The 26,454-nt window shown below is 41.5% G+C and overlaps 1 protein-coding gene across 2 annotated transcripts in view; it reads left to right on the forward strand.

Annotated features, from left to right (window-relative positions):
* Positions 1 to 26,454, forward strand: part of LOC132391674 (receptor expression-enhancing protein 1-like) — a 59,809-nt gene that overhangs the window by 27,640 nt on the left and 5,715 nt on the right. Inside the window, exons 2-7 of one of the 2 annotated variants that reach the window (XM_059965168.1) lie at positions 723 to 795; positions 8,369 to 8,445; positions 9,420 to 9,540; positions 13,845 to 13,958; positions 14,907 to 15,060; positions 22,651 to 22,826. In XM_059965168.1, the coding sequence (XP_059821151.1) occupies positions 723 to 795; positions 8,369 to 8,445; positions 9,420 to 9,540; positions 13,845 to 13,958; positions 14,907 to 15,060; positions 22,651 to 22,826 (715 nt within the window). The remainder of the gene's footprint in view (positions 1 to 722; positions 796 to 8,368; positions 8,446 to 9,419; positions 9,541 to 13,844; positions 13,959 to 14,906; positions 15,061 to 22,650; positions 22,827 to 26,454) is intronic. The other variant, XM_059965177.1, reaches the window with a different exon arrangement.

Genomic DNA, 26,454 nt, shown 5'->3' on the forward strand with positions numbered 1-26,454 from the left:
AAGGAATTTAAAGCTAGTAAGGGATGGCTGGCTAGCTATATAAAATGCTACAGCCTCAGAACTTAAAGATCACGGGAGAATCGGGATCGCAGCAGCGTCCCCAGAAGAGCTACAATGGTTGCGTTTGTGCTGAACATGTACAGACTTTTTTCTTGTCATTATTCCCTAAACAGTAGAGTATAACAACTATTTACATAGTATTTGCATTGTACTAGGTATTATAAGTAATCTAGAGATGGCTTAAAGTATACGGGAGGATGTGCATAGGTCATATGCAAATAAGGGTCTTGAGCATCTGCGTTTTTTGGTATCCGCGGGATTCCCAGAACCAATACCCTGCGGATAAGGAGGGCCGACTGTACTCATCTAATTTAATTTAGTTACCAAAGATCATGAATGACTGGTCACTGTGTGACCCACAAATCCATACCACCAAATTGAGTAGAGTCCATTCATTCCTCTTTTTGCAATACATGTGTCAATACATTCCCCCACTCCATGAGATCGCATTTACATTCACCAGTTCCACTTATCTACTAAACATGTTATATTCCTAGAGAACCCCAATTGGACATTAATTTCCCTTTGTAAATTCATATTGCTGTTTTAACATTAGATTCCAACCATTTAGTGTAAGAGGTTGATAATTTCCTACTTTGTTATATTGTTCCTTACTTCTCAAGTAGCACTACTTAAGTTTTACTTTTTTATATTGGAAGCAGGCTTGCGTTTGGTACTTTGTATCCTGCATACTCATCTTATAAAGCCGTCAAGACCAAAAATGTGAAGGAATATGTAAGTAAGCTCTACTTGTCATTGTTCTCTAACCTTGCTGCTTAAACCCCTTGTGGTTACAGATGGCCAGAAGTCAACCATAGAGACTTTGGTCCAGTCTGTCCTTCCCCAGTGAGCTAGTCCCATCTGCCAGCATTTGGCCCATTGCCCTCCAAACCTTTCCTATCATGTGCTTATTTAGACGGTAACATTGCAGATGTACACCAACTTTTATGTGAAGAAGCTGTCCCTGATGTTCCTTTTAAATCTCTCGCCCCTGGTCTTAAACCTATGCCATCTTGTTTTTAGCACCTCTTCCCTGGGAAGAAGACTGTACTCCAACCTATGATCCTTAAGATCGTGTATGCTTCTAACAGGTCAACCGTCAATCTTTTAAGTTCAGACAACAGCTTGGTAAATAGTTCAATAGTGTCACCTATGAAAAGTCACCTGACCATTTAAACTCCTGCTCAATGTTCCATAGTAAAATTCTGCAACACTCCTAGCTGAATTAACATGTTACTTGAAGGATTATAATGTCAATGGGTTGAATGTAACCAGATTCCATGTGGCTGTTCATATCCCATGGATCCCATGATAATGATTTAGCTTTTAATTCATTACAATTAGTTCTATAACAACTCGAGAATATGATGATGTTGTTACCAGTCTGGTTGAAATGTACTACTTAAAATGATTCAAAGTAACCATTTTAAGCCAAGGTATAGAATTACTGTTGGAGCATACTCTAAATTAATATGAGTTTAGTCTTGGATAGCCTTTTGGAAAATATGTAAAAGAGGCCTTATGTTTCAGCTTAATTCTATCAACTCCAGCCTGCCATTTTTAACCACAATTCCAAGTTCCTCAGTTCTTATTATTCTTATTCCATTTACATGCTAATCTTGACTGATGATCAACTGAAAGCTATTCCCCTTGGTAAAAATGCATCCCTTTCCTAAAAAACATCAAATGGCCTTATCCATTCCTTTCCCTTTCTCCTTCCTCTTCCCCTCCCCCACCTATTTACCTTAGCAAATCCAAAGTGAACCAATGTAACTCTTCAATCTTGTAACTTCATTTATGCCTAAAATAAATAAATGATTATTACCACTAAATTCACATGAAGAAACAAGTGAAAAAAATTTCTGGCATGATCAGTGCTTCCAGCATCTGCTCAAATTGCTGTCAAATTAATGGGCACTATTTATTTGTATTCAGAAGTTGTACCGTTGAAGACTGCTGCATGTGAAAGATCCATATCCGCAGGTTTGAGCACATAATTACCCCTGAGTTGAAACACAGTGGACACCAAAAGATGGTGAATTATAATTCAATTTAAAATGGGTATGTGTGCTGCAAATTTATTGCTGTCATCCAGGTTTGTTTTTTACTGTGTACTTCATCTAACATTTGGTGAAGTCACATTGTCTGCAGCAATAGTACAGTGAAGATAATAATTGCCAGTGATGTTCAGTGTGCAATAGTTTACAGTTCGGCTTACCATAAGGTGCAGAAGGAATCTTTTGCTCCACTGTCAATAACTGAGGAATCATCAGCTATTCTCTGAATCGTCAATCCCATTGTTAAAGCAGCTTGAAGGATATTTTGTTATCAATTACGGTCTGTGTCTTAATAACATACTAAAGTAGTTGCAGAAGTTATAAGATAAAATGAGTGGAGGTTGTGTACATTCAGCATCCCCTCTCAAGTGACTTGAAAAGAATTCAAATCCACAGGAAGTTCTGGTGATTTTTTTTGGCTGTTAGGAGTTTTGTTTACTCTGAGGTGATCCACCAGCATCTGAGCATGGGGAAACTGGTTAATTACTCAGCCAAACAAAGTAGTTTGAATAAAAGCATTGCCTATCCAGAAAATTCCAACTTCCAACATCATGCCTTATTTTAATTGCTGAATCCCTCCAAGGGTTACAACTATAGAAAATTCCTAATCTAAGCATTTTCTCCCCACCACAAGAAATAAGGTGAGTGAATAAGTTAAACACAAGCTATGTGCACTACTTCAAAGTTCAAAGTAAATTTATTATCAAAGTACATGCTGCCTATGTCACCGTATATTACGCTGAAATTCATTTCCTTGCAGTCATTCACAAAGAAATACAATAGAATAAAAGAAAACCAATGTACAAAGACTGACAAATAACCAATGTGTAAAAGCAGACAAACTATGCAGATACAAGTTAAAAGTAATAATAATAAATAATACTGGGGACATGAGTTGTAGGTTGTGGAATGAGCTCAGTGTTGAGGTGAGTGAAGTTATCTACACTAGTTCAGGAGCCAGTTGGGTGAAGAGCCTGGTGGTGTGGGACCTAAGGCTCCTGTACCTCCTTCCTGATGACAGAAGCAAGAAGTGAACATGCCCTGGGTGGTGGGGTCCTTGATGATGTTGTTGTGGCAGTGCGTTTTGTAGATGTGCTCAGTGGGGGGGGGGGGGGGGGTGGTTTTGTGTGACAGACTGGGCTGTATCCACTGCTTTTGTAAGTTTTGATTATTGTCTCATAGCAGTGAGGTCATCTGGCTTATTGCCAATGGCATTATCCAGTCATGCTCCCTTGTGGACTCTGTTCTCAGCCTTTTACATTTCTTCTACACCTCTTCCATCTTGAGTGCACCCTATAACCTTTTTTGTTGACACTTATCATAATGGAGATTTCATTAAGCCAGAAGTAGCTGTGGGGAACGTGACCTTGAACACACCCAAGTTAACTGAATTGGCTATGCAAGGGAAACACTGCATTGCTATTCTGTCTGGTTGGAAAACCTTATTAAATGCACAAAAACAAAAGGTTTGGAAAATATAATCAGGCTTGTTTTCCAGTTTGTAGGCTTAAGATTCCTTTGTGTCTTAGTCATCAATAAACTTTCACTACCAACTTTCATTTTTGGAGTCTGGATTTTAGTGGCTACAACATAGTGCAATTTAATTTGGATGATTAAGTTGCTTCCATTCATACCTTCCTGGCACCAAAAGTTGGAGTAGGTTTTTGGTGATTACAATTTTTGGCTTGCTGAACAGTTAAGGAGGTGTGACCAGCTCTATGCACAGGGTGAAAAAGCAACGTATCTTACCTTACCCAAAATATGGGTTGCTAACCTGTAGACACTCATGTGTTGCCTTTGGAACTTGTTACATTAACTGTATGAATAATGCTCAATAGGTTTAAGGAAAGTGCTTACCATGCACTTGGTGACACCCAACGCATACTGGGAGACCGTTTCACTGAACACCTATGCTCTGTCCACCAGAGAAAGCAGGATCTCCCAGTGGCCACACATTTTAATTCCAAGTCCCATTCCCATTCTGATATGTCTATCCATGACGGCCTCTACTGTCAAGATGAAGCCACACTCGGGTTGGAGAAACAACACCTTGTATACTGGCTGGGTAGCCTCCAACCTGATGGCATGAACACTGACTTCTCTAACTTCTGTTAATGCCCCTCCTCCCCTTCTTACCCCACCTCTGATGTATTTAGTTTTTTTCCTCCTCCTTTTTTTTCCTCTTTTTGCCCATCACTCTGCCTGTTCTCCATCAACCTCTGGTGCTCCCCTCCCCCTTTCTTTCTCCCTAGGCCTCCCGTCCCATGATCCTTTCCCTTCTCCAGCTCTGTATCCCTTTTGCCAATCACCTTTCCGGCTCTCAGCTTCACCCCAACCCCTCTGGTCTTCTATCATTTTGCATTTTCCCCTCCCCCTCCCACTTTCAAATCTCTTGCTATCTTTCCTTTCAGTTGGTCCTGACGAAGGGTCTTGGCCTGAAATGTCGACAGTGCTTCTCCCTATAGATGTTGCCTGGCCTGCTGTGTTCCACCAGCATTTTGTGTGTGATGTTTACCATGCTCCCTGATTACAGAGTTGGTGTCAGTGGCTTCATTCAAAGCCATCTCAGGAAAAAAAAGTCTGATGGTTAGAAGTTGCCCTGCAGTTGACACTGGATAGCTGTGTTATCCTTTTACAGCCACCTCTAACCAAATGTTTAAGATGTTTATTAAAGTTCTGAGTCTGACAGGCACTTCAACCCACTGTGTTCTTGCTTGCTGTCATGTACTTGTCAATATGATCACTTTTTCTAGCACATAACACTTTTATGCCTTAAGTATTCAAGTGCTTGTCTAGATATTTAAATGTGAGAATCTCAGCCCCCATCATGCCTTGGGCAGTTAGGCAGTGCACTGCAGATTCCAACCATCCTCATAGCAGGGATTTCCAACCTTTTTTATGCCAATGAACCTTATCAATATCTGAGGGGTCTATAGGAAAAATCTCCTACATTCTACTGATCTGTTTCTCTCTGTCTCATGAGGTTCTTCCCCTCCCCTTCATTGCTTCCTTTACTCCAAAGTAAACAAGCTCATTCTCACCTTATAACTGAAAGATACCATTGCAGACAACATCCTGGTAAACATCCTTTGCATCTGCTACATTGCAGTCATGTCCTTTGAAGTTTAATGAATAGAGCTATACATAGTATTCTACTTGTGGCCTGACCAGTGTTGCATAAAGTTATGGCATAACCTCGCTGCCCTTGTCTTCATTAGAATGCAGGTATATGGCTTCCTAACCAATTTATCCTGCTTTGCTGCTGCTTTTTTGGATATTTACTGTTCATCAAAGTTTCTCTTTTTCTTCATGCTCCCTGGGGCACTATTGTTCATTGCATTGTATCAAATGCATCACCTCTTTGGATCCTTTTAGAAATAGGAATTGGTCAGTTAAACATGGTGCTGGTGAATCATGATGATGTATTGCGGACTATTTACATAACTTCTAAATATCCTTCTGAATCACTCTCTCTGCACTCTTTCACCTGTAATTTCCCTTTAAACAAAGTACTACTGAACTTTCATAATGAACTAGCAATTTCACGATCTTCTGAAGGATTTGGTGGATTTGCTTCTCAAGTGCGCAGATACATCACCTTTAAGCGGATGATGGTACATCACCATGGCTGAAAAAGAGGGAGAGAGGCAGGACTCAAAGCCAGGTTGAAACTCTAATGATTGAATTTCCTCTACCCAGCATCTTGTTAGCAAATGTACACTGAAAAATGAGATTGAGGACCTAAAGGCAAGATTGCTTTATTGTTAGGAAATGAGGAATTGTTATGTTCTGTGTTTCACAGAAACATAGCTCACTCAGGATATGCCAGCTATGTGGGTAAGACTTGAAGGGTTGGAAACATAAAAAACCTACAAGACAATGCAGGCCCTTCGGCCCACAAAGTTGTGCCGAACATGTCCCAACCTTAGAAACTGCTAGGCTTACCCACAGGCCTCTATTTTTCTAAGCTCCATATACCAATCCAAAAGTTTCTTAAAAGACCCTATCGTATCCGCCTCCAACGCCGTTGCCAGCAGTCCATTCCACACACTCACCACTCTGAGTAAACAAAAACTTACCCCTGACATCTCCTCTGCACCTACTCCCCAGCACCTTAAACCTGTGTCATCTTGTGGCAGCCATTTCAGTCCTGCAAAAAAACCTCTAACTATCCATACGATCAATGGGTCTCATCATCTTGTACACCCCTATCAGGGCACCCCTCATCCTCTGTCGCTCCAAGGAGAAAAGGCCGAGTTCACTCAACCTGTTCTCATAAGGCATACTCCCCAATCCAGGGAACATCCTTGTAAATTTCCCCTGCACCCTTTCTATGGCTTCTGCATCCTTCCTGTAGTGAGGCAACCAGAACTGAGCACAGTACTCCCAAGTGGGGTCTGACCAGGGTCCTATATAGCTGCAACTGTGTTTCTCAGTACACAGGATAGACTGGACTGCTGATTTGGAGAAGGCAGAAGGTGCAGGTCTGTGTTTCATGATAAACTCTTTGTGGTACTGGAATTCAGCAGTCTTGTCACACTGTTGTTCCCTGACCTAGAACATCTGATGAATATTTGCAAATAAGTGACGACTATTCTACTTGCCAGGAGAGTTCTTCTCCCTGGTCTTGACCACAGCTTACGTACTGCTAAAAGCAGATGTTAAAGAAGCACTCAATGTTCAGAATGTCATGGTTAGCAAACATAAAACAGCCTACCTTGACACTTTTCAAATCATAGTTGGGGACTCCAGTCAAGCTTGCTTGAAGAAATCTCTGCCCAATTATAATCAACATATATCACCTGTCAGGGTAGACATCCCAACATACTTGACCACTATTATACTACAATTTAGAATGCCTACCATTCGGTGTCTCAACCACATTTCGAGAAATATCACTTTGTTGTCCTCCTCCTACCCAATACAAGCAGAGGCTAAAGAGCAGATTATTATATCAGACCAAGGAGCTGATTATTGGCTTCAGGAGGAGGAAACGGAAGATCCATAAACCAGTCCTCATTAGAAGATCAGAGGTGGAGAGGGTCAGCAATCTTAAAATTCCTCAGTGTTATCATTTCAGAGGATTTGTCCAGAGTCCAGCATGTAAGTGTCATTACAAAGAAAGCACGGTAGTGCCTCTACTTTCTTAGAAGTTTGCAAATATTTGGCGTGACATAAAAACTTGATGAACTTCTAAAGATGTGAGTTGAAGAGTATATTGAATAGTTGCATCATGTACTGATATGGAAACACCAGTGTCAATGGAGAATCCTGCCCAGGATTTATTGCTCAGTCCAACACTGGTAAAGCCCTCCTCACCATTGAGCACATCTAGTCAGAGTGCTGTTGCAGGAAAGCAGCACTAATCATCAAGGACTCCCACCCACCATTCAGTCCGTGTTCTCTTGTTGCTGCCATCAGAAAGAAGATATAGGAGCTTCAGGAACCACACCACCAGATTCAGGAACAGTTATCACCACTCAACCCATGATGCTCTTGAACCAGAGGAGATAACTTTACTCAACTTCACTTACCCCATCAGTGAACTGTTCCCACTAAACAGAGCTCACTTTCATGGTGTTTTCCTCATGTTATTGATATTTGTTGTTTATTTATTATTCTTTTGGTATTTGCACAGTGTTTTTATTTTGCACATTGGCTGCCTGACCTGTCGGTGTAGTCTTTCATTGATTCTATTGTGTTTCTTGTATTTATTGTGATTACCTGCAAGAAATTGTATCTCAGGGTTGTATGTGTTGACATATATGTATTTACTTTGAAGTTGCTTTCAAGTTTGGCACAAATCACTAAATTTCTGCTGTACCATAATATGTGCTGCTTGAAGCATACAAGAAAAGAAAACAAAATGATTGGGAACTTTTAAAGCTATCTCGTAAACTACTTCATCACCAATTCACCACTTACCAAAACCTGGAAGCACGATAGTTTGATGCTGTTTTAATAATTCCTCTGTAATATTTGGCCCAAATTTTACTTTCTAGTATTGGCTCTTGGAGAAATATTTCACCTGCGTTTAGGTTTGGTACAATTGACTTGCCCACAGCAAATTAGAATTTGTACTTCACCAGGAGTTGGCCTAATATTTCCCTTTCGTCCCCCTCCACCTCAGTTGTTGTTTTTTTTTTAATTTTCTTTTGCTTCAGCCTGTTTCCGTAAATTGGATACAGAATGTATGTTTTTCTCTCATTCTGAGTTTCTAATAAATCAATAACCATTTGATTTCTCTCTAGGTCCGATGGATGATGTACTGGATTGTGTTTGCAATCTTCACAACAGTAGAAACTTTCACAGACATATTTATTTCTTGGTAAGTTGTAAAACATCTCGAACATATTGAAGGAGGTGATTTAGAAGATGCGTGTATGTTTTGTATTGTGATTTTACTGAGGAATGAATGCTTGGAGATCACAGACAGTTATGTCTGGCAAGAAGATGACGGAGAACAGTGAGGGAAAGTAATTTGTTGTGATAGTAGAGAAACTGTCCAAACCCTGCAGTTTGGAGAGGGAAAAGAAGTCCCTCCATGTTTATACTATTTTGCACTTGAAAGCGATTAAACTTCTCGTACCTATGACAAGTCTAGGAGTTGCACTCATTCTTTACAGAGATTCAAATGAACAGGTAACATGCAAATTAACTTTGCTTCATGTGAGGTTGATTACTACCTTTTAGTGGTATGCTCTGTTGTTTCTAAAATTATCAGTGTCAGTTCTGAAGGATGCCTTGTGCATTTCTTTGATAAACTGACTTATGCAGACTTTCATATTTCTTCCCTTCTGATATCTTGGCATTTGCAAATGCTCAAAACCTGTTATAGTGAAATTCTTCTATTATCTGCACCCTCGAGCCTTTGGATTTCTTTCCAGACTGCTGGCGATAACTTCAGCAAACTTGAATTCACTGCTTTAAGATGGTGTGCTACACTAATAGTATAACTTTTCCAATGAACTAGTTGAGGGAATGTGGGAAAAGGATCTTTGCTATGTTTAAAGGAAGCATAGGAACAGGACCTCTGGGTTTAAAGGGAGCTTTGGAAAATGGATGAGGCAAGTCACAGCCCACTGATTTCCAAAAATCAGATAACAGATTAATGCAAGGCTGCTTTGCCGTGTGATTATCAGTAAATGGGATGAATTTTAGATTTAACATTGTATGTGTTAACCCAAAATTAGTTATTAGAACTTCTGGGTGAATCCTGATCAATCTTCCATTCATGCCTCTTGTGCGAAATATAATATGTACTCAGTTTTTTTTTGCTTACTAATTCCTTTCTGTCTGAAGGTTTCCATTCTACTATGAAATAAAAGTTGCATTTGTGGTCTGGCTTTTATCCCCATACACGAAGGGTGCCAGTATGATTTACAGGAAGTTTGTTCATCCTACCCTTTCTTCAAAAGAGACGGTAAAGAAACAGTTATTTCTTGATTTATACTTGGTGGAGGTATTTAATAAGCTGCAGTAATTCCTTAAACATTCTGAAAGCTCATAAGGTTTAGTTTGTGCAATTTATTTACTGCCTGTTACATTGCTGCCATTTAGGGTAGCAATCAAGGTTCTCCATCTCTGGCAGTGGTCAGGACTTCCTTCATGTCAGTAGCTTTCTCTTGGTTTTCACTATTGTCAGTCATGTAAGTCAGGGACACAGTGCAGTCAGATGTAGAAAGATTCTTCATTGTTGTTTCCATAAGTTTTGTTTTGCCAGTCCGGATTGTTGGCCTTAAGCTGAACCCTCAAACCTCAGTCTAGTGGACCACTGTTAGTCTGGCCTCTACCCTTTGACCTGTTTGCTATGGATGACCCTACCAAGAGCCAAAGCATAAGACCCTAACTCCAGCCAACATAGCTCTCTGGGTCACTGAGGCATGCAAGCCTCCAAACCGTGGCAAGGTTGTGGTCCTCTTGGAGCAGTTTATGCAACAATGTAGTTTAAATGCCTATGAGTTCAATTAAAACTGGACAAAACTATAAATGAGCTTTTTTCTTAAAGCTCTGTATATTTGTTTGACTCAAAGTAGGATATTTCCCTTGTGTTTTACCTGGAACTGCTTGAAATGCACTCTACCTTGCATGTTCTGTGGTTTCGTTCAACATAATATTTTTATTTGGCACAGCTGTAAAGTCAATTTGTGATTTCCATATTAGATTTCCTTTGACATCGGATGTCAAATACCACTATACTTACCCATTTTGCAGCTACCTAACTTTAAGTATTCTGATATTTTTGGTCCCTATTCACTTGCTATCTCTTTACCTGTCACCTGATTGCTCTCTACAGAACTGTATGCTGAACAATGACCATATGCTGGATACAATCATGACTCCTTTCTGCTCTAATAAAGGTAGAAAATACAGGAAACGCTCAGCTGGTCAGATAGCATCTCTAGAAGTGGGGGGTGGGGAGAATAACATTTGAGGTCAGAGACTCTTCATTAGAACTGAAATGTTAACTCTTTCAGCAGACTGATGCCTGACTGCTGAGTATTAGTAGCATTTTGTGTTTATTTCTGATTTCTATTTTTAATTTTCACTAATTTCTTGTCATTTTTCATTTAAATAATTTATTCATTAGATGCAATATTTGATTATTCTAAAGTTCATTCAACAAAAAATTTTTAAATGGTATACTTTTAGAATTGTGTGGAAAGCTTTTGCCTTTTAAAACAATCAGTGCCTCAACTCTAGATGTTTGAAACCTTATGGCAGTATTGCCCTTTTGTTTAGATGCTCAAAACTACAGCAATTTGATCAACACAATCATGTGGTTTTGATGCACAATAACCCTAAATAAATAAAACTCCCATTTTACTTTTTAATGCCATTGAATTTGAGGAAAAACTTAATGATTTTTTTAAAATATTGTGGTATATTTTGTGCTGAGCTTGTCTAGCTGTGAATCTATTCTTTGCCTTGTTAAGAAAGCCAGATTATGACCAGTTGAGTACTGATTTCTGTTTACTGTAAGTAAAATATTTAAAGCTACTTGTGTGACTTCTTCATGGGCCCCCAAAACAAGCTGGCCAATTTTGAGATTGGTCTGTTGCATTAGATGGAAACTATAACTAACAAGATGTACTGAAATACTTCCCTTTTTTTTAAAGAAAAAAAGTTTTTCCTCATCATGAAATCCAACTTATGATTAAAATGTTCAGCAGCACACAAAATGCTATAGGAACTCAGCAGGCCAGCCACCATCAATGGAGAAAAGTACAGTTGACATTTCAGGCAGAAACATCAACTGTACTTTATTCCATAGATGCTGTCTGGCCTGCTGAGTTCCTCCAGCATTTTGTGTATGTTGCTCGAATTTCCGGATTCTGCAGATTTTCTCATTTGTGATTAAAAATGTTCCATTTAGTTGGACATTAAGCTTGGACAGTTGTTCCCCTTCTTGGTTGGACTTCATATTCTTTGTTCCTTTGCTGGAATGTTTTTCTTCGTGCATCTGCTCCATTCAGTTACAATCCCATCAGGGTGTCCCAAGCTCTTCAACTGCAGGTTCTGCATCTAAGCACAATCCTGACCTTGCCTGCTGTTCATGCAATATGTTTACCAGCATGTGCTGAAGCACATCAACTCAGTATGATTAAAGAAAGATAGAGAGTGGAAATCAATAATACTATAATGTTCAAGCACAAATTTTGGTGTAGATGATTTCCCACTAAGCATCGTCCCTATAGATGATTCTGTGGTCTGACCTTTGTGCTTTCCATTTTCAAGGTTCAAAGTAAATGTATTAAAGCACACGTATGTCGCTATAGATCCCTTGAGATTCATTTTCTTGTAGGCATTCACAGTAAAGACAAGAAACATAATAAATTCAGTGAAAGACTGACAACAGGATGGACAAACAACCAATGTGCAAAAGGCAACTAATTGTGCAAATACACAAAAGAAAAAAGAAAAAAATAATGATTATAATAATAAGTAAGCAATAAGTATCGAACATGCGATGAAGAGTCCTTGAAAGTGAGTGCATTGGTTGCGAGAACAGTTCAGTAATGAGGCAAGGTAAGTTACCCCTCTGATTCAAAAGCCCAATGGATGAGGGGTAATAACTGTTCCTGAACCTGGTGGTGTCAGTTCTGAGGACGTACCCTATATCAGGGTGATAACTGCAATAAGAAGAGACCATGGCCCGAATCATGGGGTCATTGATGATGGATACTGCTTCCCTGCAACAATGCTCTGTAGGTATGCTCAATGGTGGGGAGTGCTTTACCCATGATGAACTGAGCTATATCCGCTACATTTTGTGGACTTTTCCATTCAAGGGCTTTGCTGTTTCCTTATCAGGCAATGCTGCAGCCAGTCAATATACTGTCCACCACCCATCTATAGAGGCTTGTCAAAGTTATTCAAATCTTTGCAAACTTCTAGGAAAGTAGAGCCTGTGTTGTGCTTTCTTTGCAATGGCTCTTGTGTGTTAGATACAAGACACATCCTCTGAAATGATAACAACGAGGAATATAAGGTTGCTGTCCCTCTCCACTTCTAATGCCCCAATGAGGATTGATTATGGACCTCTAGCTTCCTCTTCCTAAAGTCAATAATCATCTTGTTCTCCTGCAAATGTACATACGCCAACAAAAGGCAAAGTTGAGAAGTTTCATACTCCAGTGTTTTAGCCTGACTTGGAGTCCTCCCTCTCTTTCTGCAGTGGTGGTGTACTCTCATCTGTTTAAAAATGTCATGCCTGCATTCCTGAGAGTTAACTCTACCAAGTCATTCAGAAGATGGTGAAATCACTAGTTCATTAAAACAGTTCAAAAGTATGTTACTTAAAGGGAAATTACAGGCTGCAGATTACAGTGAGAGTAGTTCAGAATGACATGGAATAAAGTAATGGGCTGCACGAAATTTCAAGGCAGTAGTTGTTACATAGGCAACAAAGCAGCAAATTGCTGCGCAACAAATGCCACTATAGCAAATGAATGAACAATTTTGATACTTGGTAGGGGAAGAATAGGGTATCAGAAGTGCTGCTTATTCTTTGGATGGGTTTATGATACCTTGTGCTTACCTGAAAAAGATGGTGGGCTCTTTCACCAAAGCCTGGTTTGAAATGTTTCAGTTGCTTCTGCAGTCCTTCCAGAGTATCATCCTAGATTAGTGTTTCAAATCACTATAGGATCTTTAGTCCAATCATTTGATAGTGTTACACATCCTGAACTTGGAAATTGCTTTGTTGGACTGATCTGTTTGTACAGGGTAAGTGTCTGAGACAACTGGGAGAACATGCTTTTAAGGAAAGCAAGGTGGCCATTTGTCATTTGGAATGTTCATGGCATTTATAAGTTATTTGAAAACTATTTTTAAAGGGTGATGAAGCCAGTTCTTTTGTATTGCTGTTGTCTTTTCCAAAGCATCAGAGCAAGTGTCATTACCAATGGTGATTGGTGCCCTTTTTAACTTATCAACTCGAACAGTCATCTCCTATAACAATGAACAAATTAATTTATCATCCTTTTAAGTATTGACCTTCAGTTTTTCTGACACTGAGCAACTTAAATAGTTCCATTGCATGCAACCTTTCTAGACGTTGTGCAGGAAGAGTGTTTTATGTTAAGTGTTGTGCTGTAAATCCACAATGTTGAGATGCGCAATCTTTCTTTCTGCATGACAGCAGACCTATTATGTAGCTTTCAGTTGAAGGTGCATTCCCAAAACTACATCTGTTGCTTCTCACTTTAATTTCCCTCCCTTTAGGATATAGATTGCTACATCATGCAAGCCAAAGAGCGTAGCTATGAAACCATGGTAAATTTTGGAAGGAAAGGGCTGAATATGGCTGCAACTGCTGCTGTCAGTGCTGCTGCAAAGGTATGTATCAGAACAGTTCTTCTATTTTAAATTGTGCTTGGTTTGGTAGTTCATTTCAGGAAGACAGCAAGTCAAGTTTAGAAATGGTTCCCTTAAACCCATTTGCTTGACACCCTGCTCTTTTTAGTTAGATTCCTCACCTTACAACTTCCCTCAGTTATCTGTTGTGTTCACTATTGGATACCACCTTTATCATTCAAAGGTTCATTTATTATTAAAATACAGGTAGTCCCTGAGTTATGAACGTCCGACTTGCGGACAACTCGTACTTACGAATGGAGGGAGGAGAACGCCGTCTGCCATTTTAAGTCCTTGCCATTAACACTGTTTTGAGTGTATATTGCTTTAAACGGCAAACAATGGAAGCTTCAATTGGCAAAATGAAGTTGAATGTCGGTTCGCGCCCCCCCCCCCCCCACCCCACCAAACAGCCTTCTCCATAGGCTCTATATCCTATCATTGCTCTCTGAAGAATTTTCCCATGTGCTATCACCTGCTGTATTTTGCATTTGGATTTTAATTTACCAAGGAATGAACTTTTCCCATTTAATAGTATTTACATTTGAAAGCTAAACGACCTACAAAAACATATGCTAAAAATTTATCTGCTGCACTATAATTAGGTCCATGTGATGTTCTGACTTGTCAGCTTGCACGTTGCTTTATGCCCAAGTTTCAAACTGCATTGCTAAACAAGGTAAAGGGGAAAAGGATAAACAGGACCATACATGCATAACAAGCTGACAACACGTCACGCTGCTAATTTAGCATCTTACAATTTGCAGTTGCTGTTGAGTCACTTATAAAATGTTATGTGTTTTTGAAATGTTGCCCAAGTGTTCATTTTCATCAGCATCTGTTTTAATGTTTCTGTAATGTAAGATTCTCCATTCTGCCTATGTTACACTGTAGGTATAACGTGCCTTTCTTGCTTCCCCTGTATTTTAGAGTCAGGGAGCTCTTGCTGGACGACTAAGGAGTTTCAGTATGCAGGATTTAACAACCATCCCAGTCGATGAACCAACACATTACAGAGATCCTCTTTATTCTGAGGATGAGCGAATGGAAAGGGATCCCATCTTGGTATCAAGAGGAGAGTATTGTGAGTCATTTACTTTGTGGAATTATCATTGAGTAAATAAGCAATAGAGCAAGATTAGTTTGAAGACAAAGTTAGTTTTATTCCCAGTATAAAGGTTAAGCAGGAATTGAAGCTTGTGATGTAATATTCAAGGGACTTTATAAATGCAATGAGAGATTCTGCAGTTTGAAAAGCTGATTTTTATGTAAAATGAAGTGTGATTCTTGCATTCTGCATATAACATCTGGGCTACAAGGTAACCATATCAATGTCCTGAGCAACACACACAAACTGCTGAAGGAACTTAGCGGGTCAGCAGCATCTATGGAAGGGAATAAAGAGTCAATGTTTTAGGCTGAGATCCTTCATCAAGATGGGAATGAAAGAGGGAAGATGCCAGAGAAGAAGGTGGGGAGGGGAAGGAGAACAAGCTAGAAGGTAATAGTTGAAGCCAAGTGAGTAGGGGAAAGAGGGATGAAGTTCAAAGTAAAGTTATTGTTGAAGTACACGTATGTCACCATATACAACCCTGAGATTCGTTTTCTTGTGGACATAGTCAACAAATCTATAAAATAGTAACTATAACAGAATCAATGAAAGACCACCCGACGGGGGTGTTCAACCAGAGTGCAGAAGACAAAAAAAAACTGCAAATGCAAATATAAATAGCAATAAATACGAGAACGCGTGATGAAGAGTCCTTGAAAGTGAGTCCATTGGTTGTGGGAGCTCTCAAATGATGGAGCAAGTGATGTTGAGTGCATTTATCCCGTTTTGTTCAAGAGCTTGATGGTAGAGTGTAGTAACTGATCTTCAACATGGTGATGTGATCCTGAGGCTCTTGTACCTTCTACCTGATGGCAGCAGTGAGAAAAGAGCATGATCTGAGTGGTAGGGATCCCTGATGATGGATGCTGCCCCCCTAGGACAGTACTTCATGCAGAGTGGCTGGGAAGGCTTTACCCATGATGTACTGTACCGAATCCACTACTTTTCATAGGGTTTTCTGTTCAAGGATATTGGTGTTTCCATACCAGGCTGCAATGCAGCCAGTCAGTATACTCTCCACTACATAAATTTGTCAATTTTAGATGTCATCCCAAATCTCTGTAAACTGCTAAGGAAGAAGAGGCATTGCCATGCTTTCTTTACAATTGTACTTGTGTGCTGGGCCCAGGGCAGGTCCCCTGAAGTAGTAACACCAAGGAATTTGACATTGCTAACCCTTTCCACCTCTGATCCTCCAATGAGGACTGGCTCCAAGGACCTCTAGTTTCCTGCTCCTGAAGTCTATAATTAGTTCCTTGGTCTTGCTGAAGTTGAGTGAGAGGTTGTTGTTATGACACACTCAAGCAGATTTTCAATTTTCTTCCTACTGTACATGCTGCTTTGTCACCAGCTTTGATTTGGCCTATGACAGTGGTGTCATCAGCATACTTAATATGGCATTTGAGTTGTGCTTAGCCATAAAGTCATAAGCGTAAAGCAAGTAGAGCACGGGACTAAGCACAGAACCTGTGCTGATGGAAGTCATGAAGGAGATGTGGTTGCCAATCAAAACTGACTGGTGCCTATAAGTGAGGAAATCCAGGATCTAATTGCGCATGGAGGTACTGAGGCCAAGGTCTTGGAGCGTATTAATTAATTTTGAGAGGATGATGGTAATGAAAGCAAGAAGCTGGGAGGTGATGGCTGGAAAAGGTAAAGGGCTAAGAGGTAATTTAATAGGAGAGTGGACCATGGGAAGTAGGAGGGGAGGGGAAACAGGGGAGTTGATAGGCAGGTGAGGAGAGGGTGGCCAGAGTGGGGAGTTTCAATATGAGGGAAGGGGTAGTGGGGGGAAAAATACCAGAAGTTGGAGAAATCAATGTTCATGCCATCTGGTTGGAAGCTACCTGATAGAATACTAGGTGTTGTTCCTCCAACCTGAGAGCATCCTCATCATGGCAGGAGAGGGTGCCATGGACTGGCACATCAGAATGTGGATTGGAATAAAATGGTTTGCCACCGGGAAATCTTTTTGTGGATGGAGCGTAGGTGCTCAGAACCAATCCCCAATCTACGTTGGGTCTCACTGATGTAGAGCAGGCCATATAGTAGATGACCCCAACAGAATCGCAAGTGAGGATTTGCCTCAGCTGGAAGGACTGCTTGGGTCCTTGAACAGAGGTCAGGGAAGATGTGAATGGGCAGGAGTAGTACTTCACTTCTGCTAGCAGGGGTAAGTGCCAGGAGGGAGTTCAGTGTATAGGGGAAAACGGACAAGGAATCTCAATTCCTGTGGAAAGTGGGTGGGAGCTAAAGATGTGTTTGGTGGTAGGGTCCCATTGAAGGTGGTAGAGGTTGCAGAGGGTCTTGTGTTGGATGCGGAGACTCATGGGATGGTAGATGAGGATGAGAGGATCTCTATCCCTGTTAAAGTGGTGAGAAGATGTGGTGAGCACAGATGTCTTGTAAATGGAGGTGTAGGTGAAGGTAGCATCAATGGTAGAGGAAGGGCAACCCTCTTCTTTGAATGAAGGTGGATATCTCTGATGTCATGGAATGGAAAACCTCATCCTGGGAACAGATGTAGCAGTAACAATGGAACTGAGAAAAGGGAATGGCATTTTTACAGGAAACAGGGTGGGAAGAAGTATAGTCAAGATAGCCATAGGTTTATAAAAGATATCAGTGGACAGTTTGTCTGCAGAAATGGAGACAGAAAAATTGCGAAAAGGAAGACGGATGTAAGAAATGGACCAAGTTAATTTAAGGGCAGGGTGGACATTGGAAGCAAAGTAAATGAAATTGGCAAGCTCAGCATTGGTGCATGAAGTAGTACTAATGCAGTTGTCACTGTAGCACAGAAAGATTTGGGAAGCATTACCAGAAGAGGCTTGGACCATGACTTTCCAAATAGCCAACGAAAAGGCAGGCGTAGCTGGGTAATGCTCACTAAGTGCTGGAGGTACTCAGCAGGCCAGGTAACATCTATTGGAAAAGGTAAACAATTGACATTTCAGGCTGAGACGCTTCAATAGACAATAGACAATAGGTGCAGAAGTAGACCATTCAGCCCCTCGAGTCTGCACCGCCATTCTGAGATCATGGCTGATCATTCACTATTAATACCCAGTCCCTGCCTTGTCCCCATATCCCTTGATTCCCCTATCCATCAGATATCTATCTAGCTGGAAATAAAAGATGAGATGTCAAAGTAAGAAGGTCAGGAGAGGGGAGGAATAAGTACAGATAGTAGGTGTTAGGTAAATTGGGGGGGGGAAGGGGAGTGTAAAGTAAAGAGCTGGATGATCAATTGTTTAAAGAGATAAAGGGCTGGAGAAGAGGAAATATGATAGGAGGGACAGAAGGACGTGGAAGAAAGAGAAGAGGAAGGTGATGGGCAGGTAAGGAGATGAGGTGAGAGTGGGAAATGGGAATGGTGTGGGGGTGGGGGGAGAGCAGCACAGTACCAGAAATTTGTGCTACCAGGTTGCAAACTACCCAGATGGAATACAATGTGTTGTTCCTCCAAGCTGAGTGTGGCCTCATCACTGTAGTAGTGGAGACCATGTACTGGCATGTCAGAATGAAAATGAGAAGTGGAAACAAAATGGGTGGTCACTGGGAGATCCAGCTTTTTCTGATGGGCAGAGCATATAGGTCTCCCAATCTAAGTTGGGTCTCGCTGATATATCAGAGCACTGGATACCGTAGATGACCCCAACACACTCACAGGTGAAGTGTCACCTCACCTAGAAAGACTGCTCTGAATGGTAGTGAGGGATGTGGTGTAGACCCAGGTTGGCACTTTTCCACTTGTAAGGGTAAGTACCAGGAAGCAGATCAGTGGGGAGAGACGAATGGACAAGGGAGTCATATAGGGAGCAATCTCTGCAGAAAGTGGGGCAGAGGGATGGAGATGTGATTGGTGGTGGGATCCCATTGGAGATGGTGAAAGTTACAGAGAATTAAGCGCTGGATTAGGAAGATACTTGGGTGGTACATGAGGACAAGAGGTACCCTATCCCTAGTGAGGTAGCAAGTAGATGGGGTGAGAGCAAACGTGCGATATGACAGAAGTGGGGTAAGTAAGAGTAGCATTGATGGTGGAGGGAGGAAAGCACCTTTCTTTGAAGAAAGAAGACATCTCATTAGTTCTGGAATGAAGGGCCTCATCCTGAAAGCAGGTGCGGCAGAGATGGAGGAGTTGAGAGAAGGGGATGGTGTGGTTTTTACAAGTGACAGTGTGGGAAGAGGTATAGTCCAGTTAGCTGTGTGAATCAGTGGGTTTATAAAAAATGTCATTAGAGAAACAGGGAGATCGAGAAGAGGGAAATTTGAAGGCAGAGTGGAAGTTGGAGGCAAAGTTGACGAAGCTGACGAGCTCAGCCTGGGTGGAAGAAGCAGCACCAATGCAGTCATTAATGTAGTGTAGGAAAAGTTGGGGAGTGATACCACTGTAAGCTTGGAACATGGGCTGTTCCATGTAGTCAACAAAAGTCCAGCATAGCTGGAACCCATGTGAATGCCCATGGCTACACCTTTGGTTTGAAGGAAATGAGAAGAGCCAAAAGAGAAATTGAGAGTGAGAGCCAGTTCTGCCAGATGGAGGAGAGTGGTGGTAGAGGGGAACTGGTTGGGTCTGGTGTCTGGAAAGAAGCAGAGAGCTTAGGGGCCTTCCTGGGACCTAGCTGGGGCCCATGGCTACATCTTAAGTTTGGAGAAAGTGGGAAAAGCCAAAGAAGAAATTGTTGACGGTAAGGACCAATTCTGTCAGTAGGAGGAGGGTGGTGGTGGAAGGAATGTGGTTGTGTTTGTTATCAAGAAAGAAATGGAGAATTTAAGGCCTTTGAAGATTATAGCAGCAACCCCTTTGTATGCAGCTTTGATGGTGAAGTTGGGATTAGTGCACAGTGGAGGGCAGTGCAGAGGGGTTAAGGTTCAAAGTGGAGTGCTGAAGTTGAGTTGGTTGATGTTTCATTGGCAATTAGAGATGAAAAGATCCAGAGAAAAGGGTAAACCAGATTGGGGTGTCAAAGGAGATGAGGAGGGTTGGAGACAGGAAAAGGGTTACTGGTGTGGAATGGGCAATCCTTGCCAAATTTGTGGGCTTGAAGACAGAGGCAATAGAAGAAGAGTTCAGCATCATGGTAGGTGAGGAACTCGCTCAAGTACAGGCAAATGAGGGCAAAGGTAAGGCCCTTGTTGAGGACAGAATGTTTCACCTCAAGAGGGGAAGGTGTGAAGATACGACAGGGATTAGAGCTAGAATAAGGATGATCAAGGACACCTCAATGTCCTTGTGTATTCTATGTAGTCATGCTGCCTTCTGGGCAATAAAAGTAAGAAAGGCTGAATTTGTGACAGTAAAGACTATTTTGAGTCATGGTGATGATGAATGTACGGACTTCAACCATTTTTAGGTTTGATCTATCTCTGGATCCTTCCTCTGGCCGGGGCTGGTAGATCTTTGGGGTCTGTTGCCGTGGATGACTGTGGAATTCATTGGGTGTGTTTCGAGTAGAGTTTGATGAGTTCTTGATTGGTGGGGGCATCAAGGTTTGTGCAGAGGGAGGGTGGTTGGAGTGGTCATAGTTGCAGGTTTGATGGGCTGTGTGGCTTAGTGCTTCATCTGCGTCTTATGATCTTGTTTGGGGTTGGGGATAGGTTCGGAGAAGATGGGTCACCATGGGGGATCGTGGTTGCGGTGGACAGAGCAAAGTTTTCAACAAAGCGTTTTCCCCCAAAAGTGGAGGGAGATAGGATCTGCTGGTGATTACCCATTTCAGTTCAATTTTCCATTTCCATTCCGGTGTGTCTGTCCATGGCCTCTGCTGCCATGGTGGGGCCTGACTGTGGTTGGAGGAACGGCACCTCGTAGTCTATTTGGGTAACCTCCAGCCTGATGCCATGGGCATTGATTTCTACAATTTGTGGTAATATCTCAACTCTCCCTCTTGTTTTATGTTCCCCAGTCTAGTTGCCCTCTTGTCCCTTCTCTTCTCCTCACCTGGCAATCTTTGTTCCATGTCCTGCTGCCCTCTCCTACTGGGCACGTGTGTGGTGCTAGGGGAAACTTTATTTGGTCTGGTGGCATATGTGGAGGAAGGGAACAGCCTATATTTTGGGCAGGGGCACTTCATCAGGGCTGGAAGGAGGAGGCAGAAGACAATGCAATAAGGAGTACAGGTTGGTGGCTGGGACAAAGTGAGGTGTGAGTTGAGTGGGGGAGGGGCATGATATGGAAAGGTGGATGGCTGAGGAGGGGATCTTGTCCTCCCACCGCCATGACAGATTTCCCCTTTTTCTTTACCACTTCATGTGCCTCCATATCAGCACATCATTCTCTATAACTTCTGCCATATTCATTGGGCTCCTACCACTAGTCACATCCCCCCTGCCCTACACCAATTGTCTCACCAACTTTCAGGGTCATAGGCATCCATTCCAGGTGAGGCGACACTTCACCTATGAGTTTGTTGGGCTCATCGACTGTGTTTAGTACTCCTGGTGTAGACACTGTTGCATTGGTTGCATCTGATGTGGATCGGGGATCGCTTCGTCAAGTACCTTTCAACTGAATACTGAGACTTTAGACCTACTCCAGGAATTTGGATCTTAGGTCTCAGTTTGGTTCAGAATGCTGTTGATGCTCGCTTCTATTGTATATGACTTTGTGGGGTTTTTTTTCTCTCTGTAGAATTGGGGTCGGTCTTTTTTTTATATATTTGAGTTCTTTCAAGTTCCTTGCTTTGCGACTGCCTGTAAGTAAACAAATCTCAAGGTTGTATAACTTGTGCATTCTTTGATAGTAAATGCATTTTGAAACTTTGCTTTGTGTGTCACAGGGAGCCGCTCATTTCAATTCTATATCCCATTCCCATTCTAACATTTTCATAAGTGATGTCTGAAGAAGGTGGCATCCATCACTAAGGTCCCTCCCTACTCCAGGGCATGCCCTCTACTCAATATGTTAGGGAAATTTAGGCGACTCTTAGATAAGCACACGAATGAAAGAAAAATAAGAGGGCTCTGTGGGAGCGAAGGGATGCATTGATGATGGAGTAGGTTAAAAGGGTCAGCACAATATTGTGAGCCAAAGGGCCTGTACTGTTAATCTTATGTATTGATATTTATTATGGGTTGTTTTTATTATTATTGTTTTTATGCTGCATCAGATCTGAAGTAACAATTATTTTGTTCTCTTTACACCTATGTACATGAAATGACACTAAGCAATCTTGAATATTGAAAAATCTGCATTTTTATTGCAAAATTATGAAAGAGTTACACATGCTACACTATGTATTTGGAAAGTTTGATACAATCTTGTCAATTTGTTGAACAAGGCAACTGCAGTCTTAGACTTTAATATTATTAGTTAGCGGGGTAGATATGCCGAGTTGCATAAAGCTGATGTCTTGTACATTAGCTGCCACATGAAAGTTCATATTTGTATTGAGTAGCCTAGAAGTTTGCCAAGTTGCACCACTCCTCACAGAATGGCCAGTGAGATGCTGGAAAGCAGTCAGCTCATGTACCCCAGTAATGACTACTGGTACATGAGAGGACTAAAGGACTTCTGTCAGTGTTTAAATTTAAAATAATAATGCTTTTTCTCTGCAGCCAAAAGATCTCTAGACACTGCACTAAAACACCAATATGCAGAGAGTGACTCGCAAGATGACGACAAATCCGATGGAGAGGCAGAAAGCCAAAGGTGTTCAATACGCCGTCAACAGTTGAGTTCCAAATCAATAAGACGAGGGCAGGTGACGAGAAAGAAAGGACAAGGCAAAGTGGTAAGAGACTGAGCATAAGCGTTCAAGCAACAGGGCGTTTAAGAACTTAATTTTCTGAGCATTTGGATGGGTACATGGAGGGATGGGGCTTGATGGGTTTTGGAGTTATGGGCCAAAGAAGGAAATTAGAATTTTCATGGTGGCTACTTTGTAGAGATGGATTTCTTGGTCTGAAGGGCTCTATCCATGCTGTGTTGTTCTCTGACCACTTTCCTGCACTAATACCATATCCCTTATTCTTTTAATGTCTAAAAATCAATTGTCTTGCATTTATTCAGCAAATTAACACCGTGAGAACCCTTGGATAGGGTATTCTGAAGTTTTACTAGGTCCTAAGTGACAAAATTCCATGTCCGTCCTGACAGCTGGTCAGTCCTTCAGTTTGAATCTTTGATCCTAGGGTAACATCATAATGAATCTAAAGCCCTATAAGAATTTAGTATGTCGCAATGATATCACCTCACTTATTGATGGTACTTTTCTATTTAGAGATGGGCTCATTCTTTTAAGCTGTAGAGAACAAGGCAGCTACAGTCTTACATTTCATTAGTACTTTGTTAACAAGACAGGCAAAGATGCACAAATTTGAAGTCTGTCTACTTAATATTCTTTCCAGTAATCTGTCTGGTGAATCTCCCTTTAATGGAATTATAAGGAGAGTACAATCCTTGCATCATAAAACCAGACCAGTGATCACTGTTCCAGGAGCAATTTCATTGAGCCCCCATGACATTAAAAGTCCATAAGACATAGAAGCATTCAGCTCATCAATTTCTGCTCTGCCATTCCATAATGGCTGAAATGTTATCCCTCTCAACTCCTCTCTCCTGCCTTCTTTCCAAAACCTTTGATGCCCTTACTAATCAGACCCTATCGGCCTCCACTTTAAATTACCCAGTGATCTGTTGTAAATCTAGTCAAGAAGAAAAAAAGAGCTTACGAAAGTTTCAAAAAGCTAGGTAATGATAGAGAGCTAGAAGATTATAAGGCTAGCAGGAAGGAGCTTAAGAAAGAAATTAGGTGAGCCGGAAGGGACCATGAGAAGACCGTGGCAGACAGATTAAGGAAAACCCCAAAGCATTCTACAAGTAGGTTAAGAGCAAGAGAATAAGAGAGAATAGGACCAATCAAGTGTGACAGTGGGAAAAGTGCATATGGAACCAGAGGAGATACACTTGATGAGTACTTTGCTTCAGTATTCACTATGGAAAAGGATCTTGGCAATTGTAGGAATGACTTGTAGAGGACTGAAAAGCTTGAGCATGTAGATATTAAGAAAGAGGATCTACAGGAGCTTTTGGAAAGCATCAAGTTGGATAAGTCACCAGGACCGGATGAGATGTATCCCAGGATACTATGGGAGGCAAGGGAGGAGATTGCTGAGCCTCTGGCTATGACCCTTGCATCATCAATGAGCACGGGAGAGGTTCCGGAGGATTAGAGGGTTGCGGATGTTGTTCCCTTATTCAAGAAAGTGAGTAGTGATAGCCCAGGAAATTACAGGCCAGTGAGTCTTACTTCAGTGGTTGGTAAGTTGATGGAGAAGATCCTGAGAGGCAGGATTTATAAAAAGTTGGAGAGGCATAATATGATTTAGGAATTGTCAGCATGGCTTTGTCAAAGGCAGGTCGTGCCTTACAAGCCTGATTGAATGTTTTGAGGATGTGACTAAACACATTGATGATAGTAGAGCAGTAGATGTAGTGTATATAGATTTTGGCAAGGCATTTGACAAGGTACCCCATGCAAGACTAATTGAGAAAGTAAGGAGGCATGGGATCCAAGGCAAAATTGCTTTGTGGATCCAGAACTGGCTTGCCCACAGAAGGCAAAGAGTGGTTGTAGATGGATCATATTCTACATGGAAGTCGGTCACCAGTGGTGTGCCTCAGGGATCTGTTCTGGGACCCCTAGTCTTAGTGATTTTTATAAATGACCTGGATGAAGAAGTGGAGGGATGGGTTAGTAAATTGTGCTCAGTTCTGGTCTCTTTACTATAGGAAGGATGTGGAAACCATAGAAAGGGTGCAGAGGAGATTTACAAGGATGTTGCCTGGATTGGAGAGCATGCCTTATGAGAATAGGTTGAGGAAACTTGGCCTTTTTTCCTTGGAGTGACGGAGGATGAGAGGCGACCTAATAGAGGTGTATAAGATGATGAGAGGCATTGATCAAGTGGATAGTCAGAGGCTTTTTCCAAGGGCTGAAATGGCTAGCACGAGAGGGCACAGTTTTAAGGTGCTTGGAAGTAGGTACAGAGGAGATGTCAGGGGTAAGTTTTACGCAGAGTGGTGTGTGTGTGTGTGGGGAATGGGCTGCCAGCAATGGTGGTGGAGGCGGATGTGATAGGGTCTTTTAAGGGACTCTTGGACAGGTATATGAAGCTCAGAAAATTAGAGGGCTATGGGTAACCCTAGGTAATTTCTCAGGTAAGAACATGTTTGGCACAGCTTTGTGGGCGAAGGGCCTGTATTGTGCTGTATGTTTTTTATGTTTCTATGATTTGGCCTCCACAGTTGTCCATGACAATGAATTCCACAGATTCACCATTCTCTGGCTCAAAAAATTCCTCCTCATCTCTGTTCCAAAGAGATGTCCATGTCCTCTGATCTTAGACTGCCCCACTATAAGAAACGTCCTCTCTACATCCACTTTAGCCCTTTCAACATTTCCGCCCCTCCCCCTCCCGCACCATTCTTCTAAACTCCAGCGGGTCCAGACGCAGTCATCAAATGCTCCTCATGCATTAACTCTTTCATTTCTGGGATTATTCTTCTCTGGTGTCTTCACTATTTTAATCAGAACTACATGCAGTAAAAGACAAAATGGCATTTGTTTCTATACATGCACGTTTACTTTGAGTTATTCCTGTACAGGGGCACCTCGATTCCCAAGAACGTCAGCTATCACAATTGGAAGGGGTGAGGGAACTTGTCTAATTATTTTTTTACCAAAGTAGCTGACTGTATCTTTCCACATTCTATTCCTTTTGTAATATCCTCCTCAATTGGGCTATTATATACCTCATATTCCACAGTGTCACCTAGCTTCCTCTAGCTTTCCATCATCCGCAAACAAGGATATAATATACTTGGTGACCTTGTAAAAGTAGATTGTAAAGAGCGGGAGCATCAGCTCCTTATGACCACCTAGTCATCGCCTCCCAACCTAAAAACATGGAATTTTTCCTAACTTTACACATCTTCTCTTAACACATGTTGTTCTCAATGCCATCTGCTCCAATTTTGTTTACTAGCTTGTTATGTTGTTCTTTAATGAAGGCTTAATACAAATTCAAATACACCACTTCCACTGCATTCTCCCCCTTGTTACAAGGTCAAATTGAACTGATTTGATTTGCATAATTTCCTTTTGAGGAGTTGATATTTCTCTGCTCAGTCCCTTCATTATTTCCAAAATATACCAATTATCACTAGATTCCAGCATTTTTCCACCTCTGATGTTAGCCCTGTTTTGCTCCCCTTCCTTTAAATAGGAGGATGACATCAGCTACTTTATTATTCCCCATATGAATCACAGCTGGAGCTTTCCCCTCCAAGTTCTTATCCAGCCCAGAGGAGATGATTTGAAAGGCAGTCTTAGGGATACTTGTACTGCATCTGAGATG

This window comes from Hypanus sabinus, chromosome 1 (genome assembly GCF_030144855.1).
Source record: "Hypanus sabinus isolate sHypSab1 chromosome 1, sHypSab1.hap1, whole genome shotgun sequence".
Classification (NCBI taxonomy): Eukaryota; Metazoa; Chordata; class Chondrichthyes; order Myliobatiformes; family Dasyatidae; genus Hypanus; species Hypanus sabinus.